The 16,541-nt window shown below is 42.4% G+C and overlaps 1 protein-coding gene across 8 annotated transcripts in view; it reads right to left on the bottom strand.

Annotated features, from left to right (window-relative positions):
• herc1 (HECT and RLD domain containing E3 ubiquitin protein ligase family member 1) overlaps positions 1–16,541 on the bottom strand; it is a 234,496-nt gene that overhangs the window by 60,419 nt on the left and 157,536 nt on the right. For 7 of the 8 annotated variants that reach the window (XM_080216228.1, XM_080216232.1, XM_080216231.1 and 4 more), the window contains exons 45-51: positions 15,778–16,046; positions 14,172–14,224; positions 10,240–10,440; positions 6,059–6,233; positions 4,852–5,119; positions 2,878–3,091; positions 2,189–2,445 (exon numbers count right to left, since the gene is read on the bottom strand). In XM_080216228.1, the coding sequence (XP_080072354.1) occupies positions 2,189–2,445; positions 2,878–3,091; positions 4,852–5,119; positions 6,059–6,233; positions 10,240–10,440; positions 14,172–14,224; positions 15,778–16,046 (1,437 nt within the window). The remainder of the gene's footprint in view (positions 1–2,188; positions 2,446–2,877; positions 3,092–4,851; positions 5,120–6,058; positions 6,234–10,239; positions 10,441–14,171; positions 14,225–15,777; positions 16,047–16,541) is intronic. The other variant, XM_080216235.1, reaches the window with a different exon arrangement.

Raw genomic sequence — 16,541 nt, 5'->3', positions numbered from 1 at the left:
CTCAGTTCTGAAAGATTTACCCCTTATCCTCAAACTATGACTCCTTGTTCTGGACTCCCCACCATTGGTAACATTCTTTGAATCTACCCCGTCTCTCTTCTCACTCTGCTAAACTCCAATGAATACAATCCTAACCGAATTAATCTCTCCTCATATGAGAGACCTGCCATCCCAGGAATCCGCCTAGTAAATCTTCACTGTATTCCCTCCAAAGGGAGAACATCCTTCCTCAGATAAGGACATCAAAACTGGACACAATACTCCAAGTGTGGGCTCATCAACATCCTATACAATCGCAGTAAAACATCCCTATTCCTAGTCTAAATCATCGAGCAATGAAGGCCAACATACCTTTTTTGCTGCCTGATGTACCTGCACGCTTACGTTTAGCGACTGATGCATGAGCACACCAAGGTCTCGCTTCATGTTAATACTTTATAGAGGAAATGTTTAGTTCTGGGGGCATTACTGTTATGATGGTCAGGTAATAAAAATTCTGGCTTTAGTGTTTGCCAGAACACCTAAAGAAACAGAAGCTCAAAAGGTTATTCCTATGCTTGTTGAATACAGTCTGAAGAGACAGCTATAAACGCGGCAGGTGTCTTAGCTGGGGAAATTGTAAGTGAGGGGTAAGTGGCTATTTAAGGCCAGCCCAGAGCAGGCTGCGCTGTCATGGAGATAGGTGGAGCTTAGGAAAACTGTCTGGGGTGTTTGCTGGATAACGTTTTTGATAACAGTTGGAACGTCATGTGGTTTGCAGCGCACAGAGAAGTTAGCCACAATAAAATGATAAATAGAAAGATCTGCACTGTAAGCAGAGTAAAACACGAACTCTGCCATAGAATGTGTTGGAAGGTGGGTGAGGCTTAAATCGCAGTTTGGATTTTATAAAGAAACCAAAGCCAGAATATTATTTAAATTGAAGCTAATGAAAGAATCTACATTAGGCCTCAAATTGTCTTACTGCAAGAGAAAGTTACCAGCTGATTAGCTTGGAAGTATTGGAGAAGTAAAAGACATCCTCTCCAAAGAATGGATAAATGAACGTTTTACCTCAGAATAGCTGGAGCAGAGGAAAATTCTCCAGACGACTGTGACACACTTTGGGTGCTCCCTTCAGAAGTGAATAACATTGATGCAGCTAATAATTCTTGGAGGCAGTAAGAAGTAAATCTGAGCACGTAAAGGAGAAGCAATGGCCTACTGGTATTATCGCTAGATTATTTAATCCAGAAACTCAACTAATGTTCTGGGTACCTGGTTAGAACCCCATCACAGCAGATGATGGAATTTGAATTCAATACAAAAAGAAATGTGGAATTAAGAATCTACTGAGGACAATGAAATCATTGTTGAAAAAACCCATCTCGTTCACTAATGTCCTTTAGGGAAGGAAATCTGCTGTCCTTACCTGGTCTGGCCGACATGCGACTCTAAAACCACAGCAATATGGCTGACTCCCAACAGCCCTCGGACAACTAGGGATGGGCAATACATGTTGGCCAGCCAGTGATACCCATTCTATGAATAACTTGAAAAAAGTGTTTGGGTCTGCCCAAGGGGCCTTAAGTAATCCAACACTTCTAATTGGTAGAACTCCTATACAAATGCTTACCACACCTTATATTGTATTTCTCTGTGTGCGCATGTAATCAAATCTATTGGTTAATAAATGCTGGCAAGCCAGTGACACCCACATCCCATGAGTGAATAAAAAAAGGTTATAAGTTATAGTGTTAACTTGCTTTTATTTGCTTTAAGTTTATTCTATAAACAGTAGTGCTTGCATTTGTGGCATGGTGACACAGTGATTAGCACTGCTGCATCGCAGTACAGGGACCCGAGTTCAATACCCCATTTGGGTCACTGGCTGTGTAGAGTCTGTATATTCTCCCCATGTCTGTGTGGGTTTCCTCCCACAGTCCAAAAGACGTGCAGGTTAGGGTGCATTGGCTGTGCTAAATTCTCCCTCAGTATACCCGAGCAGGCACCGGACTGTGGCGGTTAGGGGGATTTTCACAGTAACTTCATTGCAGCCTTAATGTAAGCCTGGTAACTATGTTTTTAAAAAAAGATAAATCTTGTGGCATAGCACTAGTTAAAATGAGAAGTTCCCATTTCTCTTCCATGTTCACTGCCCATAGCTGGGTCGTAACAATATTTACAGGTGTGAAACTGTATTTCTTACCCTGTTTTGGTGCGCTTCAAGCTTGATGAACGAGCATTTGCGTAGGTCCCCAGACATATCTGCATAAGTCTGTGGTTTGCTCTGATTGTCACGGTCGTGTGCTGCAAGAGTTCGAACGAGCTGCTGGGCAGCCCACTGTCGGTGCTGCGAAGACAGCCTAGATGAGAGGCAGCAAGCTGCTAAGGCATTAGCCAGTTCCAGAGGGCCTACAGCAGAAGGATCATAGGAAGGATGGGCATACAAATGGGCAATAAAACCTGCTCAAACAAAACAGTGAGACAATCCCCAGTGAATGATGGCCAAGAAAACAACAAAGCGATGGTATTGTACTCAACTTGATATACGTTATTCAAAATCCTATTATATTAAAAAAGCTTTTCTTTAAATTAATGGTGATTTTTCTTTCTTTTCAATCTGCAAATTAGCAACAGAAAATAAAATGCATGTCGGATAAAATGAGTAAATCAGAGGTGAAGTTCTGACCCACTGGTCATTGTCTCAGTATGTAGATAAACAGCTAACAAAATTAACCTGGTGTCAGCAAAATTATCATGGATGCACAAACCACGCAAGCACAAAGTCAATGGTATTATGTGGCTTCTCAAAGGGTTAAAAATACCACTGTTCAAAACAAGCCCATTATTAGTTAGAGCTCACACCGCCTTCACCATCTGAGAGACAGCGCCTACCTCTTTTCTCCATCTCTGCCTTGTCGTAGGTTGGTCTCAGTTTGGCTCCCTTGTCGGCAAGCAATGCCACCAACGCTTGAGTGACGACAAAGTTTGGGGACGTCACAAGCTTATTTTCCTCAGCAATACCGCGAAGGAAACTGGGCAGAAACTTTCTCTGAATGGGATCATCGATGGTGGTGAGATTCATACCCGTTGCTGCAGAAATCAAGTTCTGGGAAGATAAGGAAAGATGATAGCTTTCGACTCACATGATTGGACAACTCCCTCCTTTTCCATCCCCCTTCTATAGTTGTTATGCACAGCAGTACTGACCCCTGACGTAACAGTTATGAGCGAGCTTTGGTTAGCTTTATCATTCTGATCTTTGGTATCATTTGAAACAATGCATTAATCCAGATATAATCATTTGAAACAAGTTACCATCCTGCATTTCGTTTTAGCGCAGTTTGTAATTCAGAGAACTTATCCAAATGGCACTGGCTCTTTTTGTTTCAGCAGTTACTTCGCTCCCCGCATCCGGCCCCAACTCATGCTCGCCCCTGACCTCTCACACCCTGCATCTGCTCCCCTCAACCTCACCGGCTAGGCTCCCGACCTCTCACTTTCCTGCTTCCACCTCCTGGTTCAAGGTGACTAACAGGTTTTCTTTAATGCAAAAATTATGGTCAGGAACATTACCCACCTTATATTGCATGCCTTCTTATGGGAAAGCAATTTGCATTTGGCACATTTTTGTTTACCACACTGTTCCTTAGGAACGCTTTTAGAGGAGGGCTAACCAAAGCATTGCTGTAAGTCAACATAAAGTTTTGAGAATGGCTAAAGTGGCTTTCCATTTGTTACTTGTAGAAAAAAAATGTACCCCTCCCAATTTGATCCATGTAAGTGAACGGGCTTCACGCTAGTTAAAATCCGTTCAGAACACACACACAAAGTGGTGTGGCAGCCTGGACTCTTGGGAGGAATACATTTTGTGGCAGAAACAGTGGGACAGAGATACAGACTCATCAGCTCCCAAAGTGGTCAATTCCAACTCTTTGCCAAGGGGTGCTCAGTGCAGTCTAAGCAACATTTTCTTAAGAAAGGAAAATTACAAATCATGAAGAGTTCTACCTTGCATGTAGCGATAAGGAAGTCAATCAGTTTTACTGCACAGATATATCCACATTTCCAAAGTATTTAATTGACTGCAAAACACTCAAAGTTGTGAAGCGTACTATATAAACTGCAAGGCTAAACCAACAATAGGACTTCAGGAAGCATAGTGGAGGACACGCCCATCTACATCAACAGGGACAACGTGGAATTGGTCAAGAGCTTCACGTTTCTAAGTGTTCAGATCACTAACGACCTGTCTGGTCCCTCCATGCCAACACTATAGTTAAGAAAGCCCCACCAACGCCTCTATTTTCTCAGGAGGCTAAGGAAATTTGGCAAGTCCGCTATGACTCTCACCAACTTTTACAGATGTACCATGAAAAGCATTCTTTCCAGACAAATCACAGCTTGGTATGGCTTCTGCTCTGCCCAAGACCGCAAGAAACTACAAAGGGTCGCGAACAAGGCTCTATCCATCACACAAACTAGCCCCCCATTCATTGACTGTGTTTATGCTTCCCGCGGCCTCAGAAAAGCAGCCAGCATAATCAAGAACCCCATGCACCTTGGGCATACTCCCTTCCACCTATTTCCATCAGGGAAAAAGATACAAAAGTCTGAGGTCACATATCAACTGACTCAAGAACAGTTTCTTCCCTGCTGCGGTGAGACTTTTGAATGGGCCTGTCCTATATTAAGTTGATCTTTCTCTACACTCTAGCTATGACCATATTCTGCACTATCACTTTTCCTTCTTTATGAATGGTATGCTTTGTCTGTATAGCACGCAAGAAACAATACTTCTCACTATAGCCCAATACATGTGACAATAAATAAATCAAATCAAATAATCTCACACACTGCAGACATTACCTGTGTACAAAGCTGGACGAGTAGCTTTGCAGCACTTGGACTATTAGATGCTAAACAGCCCACTGCGGTGCTTAGGTAGGCCAAGCAGGAAATTGGCTTGTTGACTTTGCTATGAACTCCTCGGGGACGATCCGAAATGCTGGTGGTACCTGGACTTGGGGAGAGACCTGCTCTACCTGCTGCGGCCAAGCACATCAACCGGACCAGGGTCTTGATATCAGTCAACCCCAAAGACTCCAGGCCCGCTGCAAGACTGCAACTCGAGCCACTGGAAGGAACAGAGGAAGGGCACAGCAGTGAGATATCTGCATTACTTCTTGAAAAATTTTATCCATGCACTTCACAGAATTTTTTATTTTTAAACAAGAAAAATATCATTTGTAACTCAAATTTCTCGTGGGAAATAATGTTCCCAAACCAAATTTTACTTTGGAAAGAAGATGCGCTACTGATTAGATTTGGTTCTGAACAAAGTCACGATGAACAATAAAAAATGAACTAGCTAATTATATCAAAGCAAAATACTGCAGATGCTGGAAATCTGTAATAAAAACAGAAAACGCTAGATAAATTCAGGAGGCAGCAGCTGGGGAGAGAGAAACAGAGTTAAGGTTTTGAGCCCACATGACTTCTTCAAAGCTGGAGAGAGGTGGAAACGCGATGATTTTGAGATATGGAAGTGGAGCCAAACAGAAGTTCTGGAAAATGTGGGAGCTCAGAAGAGATTTGACAAAGACGTCATGGATACAAGACAAAGGGAGGGTTCAAGGCCAGGGAAGGTTACCCAAATTTGTACTGCCCAAATTTATGGAGAGTCAAGCATTGGAGGCCAGTCAGAAGTGTGATAGAGTCTTAAGTTAAGAGGAGCATCGTTGAGGGTTTTAGCTGCAGATGAACTCAAGGCAGGAGTCAGGCAGGGCAAGACTATGGAGGTGGTAATAGACAGCCTTTACAGTGGCACAAGGATTTGATCAGAAGCATATCTTAGGGTGAAGCACATCATTATGTTTGTGGACGAGGTTTCAAGCTGTCAATATCAAAACTACTGAAAGATATATGAGACTTTTTCTACAATATCACCGTTCATTTTCCATCTGCTTTCAACTCCTTAAATAAAAGGAATTTGCAATACATTTCTTAAGACTAGTCTCATGCTTATGGCAACTTTAGCATTGAAAATCAAAGAAAGGAGTAAAGTTCTTCCTACCTGACAGATAGCAATGAAAGGGCTCTCATAACCATGGTCCTTGCTAGAAGGACCTGTGCTGCAGCAGTCACTCTCCTCAGGGCCATAACTCGGTCATGTGGATTCAGCAGGGCAGCCGCCTGTTCTCCCAGTGTAACTCGACCAGACGAACCTTTATCTACAGATCCGAGGCAGCCTTGACAGAACGTTCAAGTCACAGTGTTAGTGTGCAAGGATCAGTAACAGGGGTAGATAAATGGCAACATGAGTTAGGGCAGATGGAAAAGTAGAAGACACAAGATAATATTGGGCACGAGAAGATAGGTGATGATGAGCTGAAAAAGGAAGAGTCAGAACCAAATGGGCATACAGGCCTGAAGGAAATCACTTAAGCCCTTACTAAATCACTTAGCAAACAGCCAGCATAAGCAATACAAAATAAATCTCACTGTTACTTTCTCTTAAAAACCCTTTGGTTCAATTGTTCACCAACCCTCTCTTCAGAAGATGCAGTGATTGCTCGTTGCAGATCCAAGGTATGGTTTGCTTCATTTATGCAAAGACTTAATTTTAAGATATTTCTGTCTATGCAATTATATTCGAATGCTAAGCTTTTAACGTGAACTTGACCACATTTTAAGTTCACAGGCATGCTGGAATTACTTTGAAAAAAAAAGTGACAGCATTCTATGAAATTACAATGCTAGCAGTACCAGGCTCTCTCATATGCCAAAACAAAGCTTTTCATGTCCCCAGCTGCAAATTGTTTATGAAGGTTAGAGACAGCTTGTGCTAAACAATTCCAATAAGAGATGATGGAAAACTTATAATTCTGTATTCGGCCACATGTTCTCAGTTTGGGTCAAGTCTGTTTCTGGCTTTTACCAGAATCTCTCTCTCTCCTCCCCCAATTTTTTCGCTTTCTATAACGTGTTAATTTTAAATTCTGCTCAGTAAAAGAAATTCTGCATTCATTTCTAAATTTTAAAACACCCTTTTCCCCATTCTCTCTACCAAAGTGAATAATCTCACACTTCCCCACTTTACACTCCATCTTGAAAAAGGTGTGAAATTATTGATTTTCAGCCAGACTTGGGTGCACTGTCAAGGACACAAAAGTCGGTACAGTAAGCAAATAGCACATTGGTCTTAATTTCAAGAGGACTGAGGTACAAGAATAAAAAGAGTCCTGTACGATTGTGCCAAGGCTTATGAGGCGTGCGTGAGGTTTTAGTTCCATACCTAAAGGCGGCAGTAAAACAAGATTCACTAGATTGATTCCAAAGTTGTCTTATGTTGAGGAGTTAAATAGAATCCCTATAGTGCAGAAAGAAGCCATTCAACCCATCAAGCCTGCACTGACAATAATTCCACCCTGGCCCTATCCCCATAACCTCATGTATTTAACCTTCAAATCCCCCTGATTGTAAGGGGCAATTTAGCATGGCCAATCAACCTACCCTGCACATCTTTGGACTGTGGGAGTACCCGGAGGAAATCCACAGAGACACAGGGAGAATGTGCAGACTCCACACAGACAGTGACCCAAGGCCACTGACGCTGGGAGACAGCAGTGCGAACCGCTGTAAATAGATTGGGCTTTTACCCTCTGCAGTTTAGAAGGATGAGATACATACAAGATTCTGAAGAGGACTGGTGAGGTTGACACACAAGGCTTTCTTCCCTGATTGAGGCAATCTAAAACCTGGGTAGCGCAATTTCAAGATGAGGGGGGTCTATTATTTATAACAAAGAGGACGAGAAATGTCTTCATTCAGAGGGTTATGAAGGTTTGCAGTTCTCTACTCCAGAGGGTTGTGGACTGTTTAATGTATTCAAAGCTGGGATAAATAACCCTTAATTTCTCAGAGAATCAAAGGATATGTCAAGCAGGCAAGGAAGTGGAGTGTTGTCAGCCAAGACTGTATCAAACGACAGCGTACGTTCAAAGGTTTACTGCTGCTCCTATTTCTGATATTCTAATAAAATCAAGCTTGAGCTACTCTTCCATAAAACACCCTCCCTTGCTGTCAACTTGGAATATCAGACTGCATGCAGATCTTCTGTGTGCCATATGGTGTCCCATGCACTCATTCAGATTTCTCAAGCTACAACAGCGCTCCAAAAAAAAAGGCAATGATCGAGCACTCTGAGCAACTAAAAGCAGCAAACTCATTAAATGTCAAGAGGAAACATGGGGTCAAAATTAGAGGTAAATTAGAAACCAATACAAAAGAAATGTCCAAACATTGTGTTAACAGAATGGCTATGAAAGGCAACTATGCAATGGAATAATACCCCATAAATAATTCCTTCCTTTATACAATAACTTTGGAGTAAAGGCAATTCATTTGTATCTTTTTCTTATTCATTCAATGAGTTTTTTTAAAAAAGCTTATGTTGCAAGTAGGCTTACATTAACATTGCAATGAAATTACTGTGAAAATCCTCTAGTTGCCACACTCTGGCACCTGTTCGGGTACACTGAGGGAGAATTTAACATGGCCAATGCACATAACTAGCATGTCTCTCGGACTGGGGAGGAAACCGAAGCACCCAGAGGAAACCCACGTAGACACAGGGAGAACGTGCAGACACCGCACAGACAGTGATCCAAGCCAAGAACTGAACCCAGATCCCTGGCACTGTGAGGCAGCAGTGTTAACCACAGTGCCACTGGGTGTCACTGACTGGGCCAGCATTTATTGCCCATCCCTAATTGAACTAAGTAGCGTACTAGGCCATCTCAGGTGACATTGCTTTGCACCTGGAGTCACATGTAAGGGCAGCAGGTTAATTCCCCAAAGATCAACAATGGTGTCAGGGTCATCTACAGTCCTTTTTAAAAAAAAACTGAATTCAAATTTACCATCAGCTATGGTGGGATTTGAAACTGTGTCCCTCGAACATTGCCTAGGTCTCTGGATTACTAGTCCAGTAGCAATGAAGGACATAAGAAATAGGAGCAGGAGTAGGCCATCTAGCCCCTCGAGCCTGCCCCGCCATTCAATAAGATCATGGCTGATCTGTTGTGTCTCAGTTCCACATTCCCGCCCTCTCCCCATAACCCTTAATCCCCTTGCCTATCAAAAACCCATCAACCCGCGTCTTAAAAATATTGAGTGAGGCTGCCTCCACCACTTCAATGGGCAGAGAATTCCAGAGATTCACCACCCTTTGACTGAAGAAGCTCCTCCTCAACTCTGTTCTAAACCGCTGCCCCCCCCCCCCTTTATCTTGAGGTTGTGCCCTCTAGTCCTACTGTCCATTCTGAGCGGGAAGAGCCTCTCCACCTCTATCCTATCCATCCCATTCAACATCTTATATGTCTCAATGAGATCTCCCCTCATTCTTCTACTATAGAAATGCTACTATGCGACCTCCACCCCACATTTCACCACCACCTCTGGAGCAGAAGTATAAATCAAGGGAAGATAAGAAGTTTTTTCTGTTATGATTGTGAATCTAAAGCAGGATTTTCCAGCCCTGCATGCCCAAAGCCCAGGCATTCCCAGAGGTTAACGGCCCCATTTACAAACTGAATTTTCAGTGCCATAAATCCACAGTGATGAATACATTGCATTTTTTAATTACCGATGCACTTGCAATTTGCCTGTGAAACCTGCCTTGGTAACCCTGTGTACAGTTCTGGTCACTCTATTATAGAAAAGATATTAAACTAGAAAAGATTTACTAGGATGCTACCGGGACTTGATGGTTTGAGTTATAGAGGAATAGGCTGGACAGACTGGGACTTTTTTCCCTTGCACTTAGGGGTGATCTTATAGAAGTCTATGAAATAGAGGAGCATAGATCAGCTAGATAGTCAGCATCTTTTCCTAAAGATCGGAGTCTGAAACTAGAGGGCATAGGTTTAAGGTGAGAGGGGAGAGATACAAAAGGGTCCAGAGGGGCAATTTTTTCACAGAGGGTGGTGAGTGTCTGGAATGAGGTGCCAGAGGCAGTAGTAGAGGCGGGTACAATTTTGTCTTTTAAAAAGCATTTAGACAGTTACATGGATAAGATGGGTATACAGGGATATGGGCCAAATGCAGGCAATTGGGACTAGCTTAGTGGTAATATCTGGGTAGCATGGCCAAGTTGGGCTGAAGGGCCTGTTTCTATGCTGTAAACCTCTAACCTTACATTTTCAGGTTTTTAATGATTTGATCTGAACAACTACAGATTTTTGTTAGACCGACCTATTTGCATAAGGGTTTCTTCCATACTGTTGGTTGCTGTCACCATGGCAACAGATGCTCCCAGTGGATCGCTGTCAGGAAACTGTACCGGCTCAGGTACAATTCTCCGCTCATTCAGGCCAAGAGGTCCAGCTAGCAGTTCAAACTCCTCCTCTCCAGTCAGCTTCTCATCTTCATCAACATCTAGCATGTCCCAGTCTTCTGCACGGAAAGACAAAAAGATATCAGTAAGAACACAGCTGTATAGCTGAAGTTCAACACCATCCAGGACAAAACAGCGCTTTTGATTGGCACCCCAATCATCTTAAACATTCACTCTCTCCATCACTGATGCACAGGGGCAGCAACGTGTACCATATATAAAATGCACCGCAGCAATTCTCTGACGCTTCTTCCAAACCCGTGACCCTGACCACCTATACAGGGACATGACCAGCGGACACATAGCAACACCACCATCTGCAAGTTCCCTTCCAAGCCACACACCATCCAGACTTGGAATTATATCATTGTTTCTTCAATATCAGAGTAAAAATCCTGAACTCCTTTTCTAACAGCACTGTGGTTGCACCTACACCTGATGAGCTGTAGTGATCAAGACAGCAACTGTTGGGTCCATTAATTCACTTGAAGAGGCTTAGAGGAAGTTTTAATTTTTTTTTTAAATTGAAAAAAACTTTTAAAAAATTAAGACAAAAGCTAAAGAGAAGCCAACTTGGAGACTGGCTTCTCAGCCACGCCCTTGAACTGTAGTGAACCACAAAAATACAAACTATATTTCAATCCTTATCTTGTTATTGGAAGTGCCTTTCGCATGATGTCTCCAAGCTATATTTCATTACTGGAAGTATTTTTTGCATGCTCCATCTAGAAAAACAATCCTTGCAGCTGCTGTTATGGGGAATTGTTGTTTGCCTATATTGTGCACCCTTCAGGAACGCAATCAATTTTTAGCTAACCCATCTGATTCTACATGTAGTCAAGCTAGCTACAACGTTCAGCTTAGCAGTTAGTTAACTCCTACAGCCTAGCATTTAGCTGTATCTGGGAATAGGCAGAGATATCTTAAAATGAAGTCTTTACATAGACCGAAGCAAATAAGGCTACTCATACACAGGACCCCTCAGCAGCTCACCACCACCTTTTCAAAAGGGAATGAGGGACGGACAACAAATTTTGGGCTCAGTAACATGCGTGTTCCATGACATTTTTTTTAAAAACATTGACTTAATTCCTTATATCGCCAGTTTCCTGCCCTTAAAAAAAAAACATTTCTTGGGGAAGGCAGTGATTTCCCCTTTCTCTCAGGGAAAGGAAAGCATGGGGAGAGACAGAGAGAAAGAGAGACCTTTGCTGCAGCTGGAGGAGTCCAAGACAAGGGGAATTATAATGGAAGCTAGGCCGATCAAGAAGGAAATTACTGAACATCTCTGGACATGCTGCAGACTCGAAGGGCCGAGCGGCCTCCTTCTGCGCTGTAGGGATTCTATGAAAACGAAGGGAGAAGTGTGCATCTCAATCAGAAAAAGTAGTAGATGCGAGCTCAACTAATAATTTTAAATCTAAGGTCAATAGATTTTTGCTAGCCAAGGGAATAAAAGAATGTAGAGTCAAAGTGAGTGGATGGAGTTTGGATAATGATCAGCTATGATCTACCTGAATGGCAAAACACAGAATAAATGGCATCTCCTGTTTCAATGTTTGGTTGTGGACCCTTGCCACTTTTCAGCATCACTAACCCCAATCCAGTGTGATGCACACCTTCACACAAGGAAAAGATTAGGAAACTAACCAGAAAAATTCACCTTTAGAATTTAAACTTACTAATGTCATAAATATTATATTGCATGCTACAATTTGGCATGAATGTTGCATGGACTGTAAATGGCAAGTAACATTCATACCAAACAACTAGCGGCCAACAGGAGAGAATCTAATCATCTCCCTTTATTTGATTTGATTTATTATTGTCACATGTATTAATATACAATGAAAAGTATTTTTTTTGCGTGCTATACAGACAAAGCATGCCGTTCATAGAGAAGGAAAGGAGAGAGTGCAGAATGTAGTATTAGTCATAGCTAGGGTGTAGAGAAAGATCAACTTAATGCAAGGTAGGTCCTTTCAAAAGTCTGATGGCCGCAAGGAAGAAGCTGTTCTTGAGTCGGTCAGTACGTGACCTCAGACTTTTATATCTTTTTCCCGACAGGAGGTGGTGGAAGAGAGAATGTCCGAGGTGCGTGGGGGTCCTTAATTATGCTGGCTGCTTTGCCAAGGCAGCAGAAAGTGTAGACAGAGTCAATGGATGGGAGGCTGGTTTGTGTGATGGATTAAGCTACATTAACGACCTTTTGTAGTTCCTTGCGGTCTTGGGCATAGCAAGAGCCATACCAAGGTGTGATACAACCACAAGAATGCTTTCTATGATGCATCCGTAAAAGTTGGTGACAGTCATAGCTGACATGCCAAATTTCCTTAATCTGAGAAACTAGAGGCTTTCTTAACTAGTGTTGGCATGGGGGACCAAGACAGATTGTTGGTGATCTGTGATTTTTAAGTATTACCATTGCTAAATCACCCACGAGCAACACCCTGGACGTTATTATTAAATAAAAGACCTGCTGTCAAAGCTTTTCATCTTGCTTGCAACAGGGCAAGAATCATAAGAAATCAAATTTTCCTTTGAAATTTAGTACTCTTACAATCTGCACAAGAGCAAAACAAAAAATTTTGACAGCATATCTCTTTTTTTTCAAGCAATACTAAAGTTCTGCACTGTCAAGCAACTATAATGCCGTTCTTTCACTTGGGGCAAACTGATGGATGTCTCCAACATCACTGTGGGTGCACCAACACAAGATGGACTGCAGCATTTCAAATAAGCACCCACCATCTTCAAGGGCAATTAAAGACTGACACCAAATGCTGCCCTTGCCAACAGCATTCATATCCCAATATAGAAACTAGAAACAGGAGTAAGCCATTGGGCCTTCGAACCTGCTCCGCTGTTCATCTTGATCATGACTAATCAATATCCTGATGCCCTCCTTTCCCAATATCCCTTGAGCTCCAAGAGCTATATCTAATGTCTTGAAATAAGACAACATTTTGGCCTCAACTACTTTGTGGTAGTGAATTCCACACATTCGCCACCCTCTAGTGAAGAAATTTCTCCTCATCTCATTTCTAAAAGGTTTATTCTGTATCCTCAAGCTATGACCCCTAGTTCTGGACTCTCCCTTCATTGGGAACATTCTTTCTGAATCTACTCTGTCTAACCCTGTTCGAACTTTATAAGTTTTTGAGATCCCTCTCACTCTTCTAACCTCCAGTGAATATAATCCAAACCAACTTTGTCTCTCCTCATATGACAGACTTAGCATCCCAGGAATCAGCCTGGTAAACCTTCGCTGTACTCCCTCCATAGCAAGGACATCCTTCCTCAGAGAAGGACAGCAAAACTGCACACATTACTCCAGGTGTGGCTTCAACAATGCCCTGTACAACTGCAGCAAAACATCCTCATTCCAAATCCACAACCACTTCCACCTAGAAGGACAAGGGCAGCAGATAAATAGGAACAGCACCACCTGCAAATTCACCTTCACCAAGTCACTCACTGGCCTGACATGGAAATATATTGCCGATCCTTCACAGTCACTGGATCAAAATTCTGGAATTCCCTCCCTAATGGCATTGTGGGTCACCCATACGTGGACTGCAGTGATTCAAGAAGGCAACTCACCACCATCTTTTCAAGGGCAACTAGGGATGGACAATAAATGCTGGCCAGCCAGCGACACCCATGTCCCACGAATTAATAAAAAAATCCTTTATCTCCGTATTAGAGTAAAAAAGATAAATGGATTGACAAGCATCTAATCGATTTAAATGGCCATTCTACTTAAAATGGTCAGTGGCCAAGCAAATACCTTCATATATGCTGTCCTGCTTGCCTATCAGATCCGGTGCCTGGCCTTTGTATCTGTAAAATACACAATTGTCATTTTTTCTAATAAGAGATATTAATCATAAAGTACTCGCAGACAGATTTTAACCATGCAGGTAGACATGTTCCCCAGATTCCAGGGCTTCAGATGAGGGTTGTGCTGGACTTTCTGTATTATTCCCTAGCACAGTTAACACTGAAGCAATGTAGATGCCTCACACAATTAATCACTCTTTCCACAGGAGCCATTACTGTTACATAAGCAAGCTAAACAGCTACTCAGGGAAAGCAAATCCCCACGATCAGTGAATGGAGGAACAACCAGCCAGTGGGGTCATGGCAATACTTCTCTGAACTGTTATTTGGCCAGGAGGAAAACGTTAGGAGAACATCAGCTTGACTTCAAACATAGACCATGGAAACCTTCAACATTGACATTTTACCCCCCTCCCCTCCCTCTCTGTGATAATGTTGGTGTCATTTTGAGTACAGAGTGTTCTTATCAGCCTTTTCTGCTATGTAATTAGAATCAGAGAATCCCTACAGTGCACAAGCAGGCCATTCAGCCCATTGAGCCTGCACCAACAACAATCCCACCCAAGCCCTATCCCTGTTACCCCACTAATCCCCTGACACTAAGGGGTAATTTTGCAATGCCAATCGAGCTAACGCGCACATCTTTGGACAGTGGGAGGAAACCCACACAGACATGGGGAGAATGTGCAAAGTCCACACAAATAGTGACCCAAAGCCAGAATTGAACCCAGGTCCCTAGCGCTGTGAGGCAGCAGTACTAATCACTGCCAACCTCAGTCAACAGTCTAGTACTTCACTCCTGAGAGTTTGGAGCATACGTGGGTTTTAGAGGGTTTTTCAGTCTGCAAGAAAAAGTGTTCCATAAGCAAGATCCATTTTACTAGTGCTCCTCTTTTCAGAGTTATTGCTGTTGTTGAATTACTGTTATTATTAAACTTTGTTATTTTGTTATATAAAGATGCTTCTTTTAAACAACATATGCAATTACCTTTATCTTCAAACTTTTTTGTGGCTTTATTGTGTAGAATCATAGAATCCCTATAGTGCAGGAAGAGGCCATTCAGCCCATCAAGCCTGCATCGAACATCCTGGCCCTGTCCCTGTAACCACATATTTACCCGAGTTAGTCCCCCTGACACTAAGGGACAATTTATCATGGCCAATCAGCCTCACCCACACATCCTAGGGCTGTTTAAGCTTTCTCCAGCCAAACGAGTGATCCTCCCTGTGAAGTCGATGGTCTTTCATTCTTTCTTCAACAAAGGCCCTTTCATATATTAAATCACAGTTTGAGATGAATTGTATTTAGATCTTGATGCCCACTGATCAAAGCATTAATATTTTGTTATGATTTGATGAAAAAAGTATTTTCATAAAATTTCTGCACACAACTCGAATCCTCCTGATATTTAACAATGCATGTGATTCAAGAAAGAAAATGTTTTCAGTAATTGCTCAGAAATTATACACTTATTTGCATCAAAAGATTTCGCTAGATTATTTAGCAGGCAAGTCGCGTTATGACCTCTCTTTGAGGATATCTCTCAGCTTACCTTTCTGAAGCTGGGGTCTTTGTCTTGCTCTTCATGCCCAGGTACTTGTCCCTGCAGCTGCTACACAAGAGGTAATATGGATTTCCACTTCCGCACTCACCGCCAAACCATCCATCGACATAGGAGCCATTGCTGCGATAGCCCTGCCGGTTGGCACTGCGCCCACAGCCTGGGTGGTTCCTCTTCATGTGATGATTAAACTGAGCGACATTTGCGTCACAGAGTTCACAGACGACTACCTCATCCCTTTCATCAGACTCACAAACGTGCTGCAGTGTGATAAAGGGATCAGTTAGGGAAGGAAATACTTACAAAATAAAAATCTTGAACTATTAATGCACCAAGGTTAAAAGCAATCAGACGCAACTTCAAAAGGGGCAGCAAAAGCCAAATGTTGGTAAGTGTGTTAGGAGGATTTCTTCATTCACTGAATAATATGCATATTCATATACACCACAAGAGCAAAACTTAGCTCGACTGAGTCGAAAAACACATCAATGCATTGTAGTAGCAGTGCTGTGATTAAACAAGGGCTTTCAGCTGAAGCAAAACTGAACTGCCAACTTCTAAACCCAGAAATCCTACACGGGTTCAGAGGGGATAGAGGAGGATGCAAGTAACGTGATAAATGAAAGTCTTATTAAAAGTACATTATCTATCTTAATTTGAGTTCCGTACATAAGAGCTACACTGCTGTAGGCTGTGAAGTCAAAGCAAGCTACAAAATATGTTATGAATTTATTATGGCTCAGTAGCTTGACATT

The sequence above is a fragment of the Carcharhinus amblyrhynchos genome, chromosome 32, assembly GCF_965287045.1.
Source record: "Carcharhinus amblyrhynchos chromosome 32, sCarAmb.v2.hapA, whole genome shotgun sequence".
NCBI lineage: Eukaryota > Metazoa > Chordata > Chondrichthyes > Carcharhiniformes > Carcharhinidae > Carcharhinus > Carcharhinus amblyrhynchos.
The sequence above is the reverse complement of the archived record's forward strand: the minus strand, read 5'-3'. Positions and strand labels throughout refer to the sequence as shown.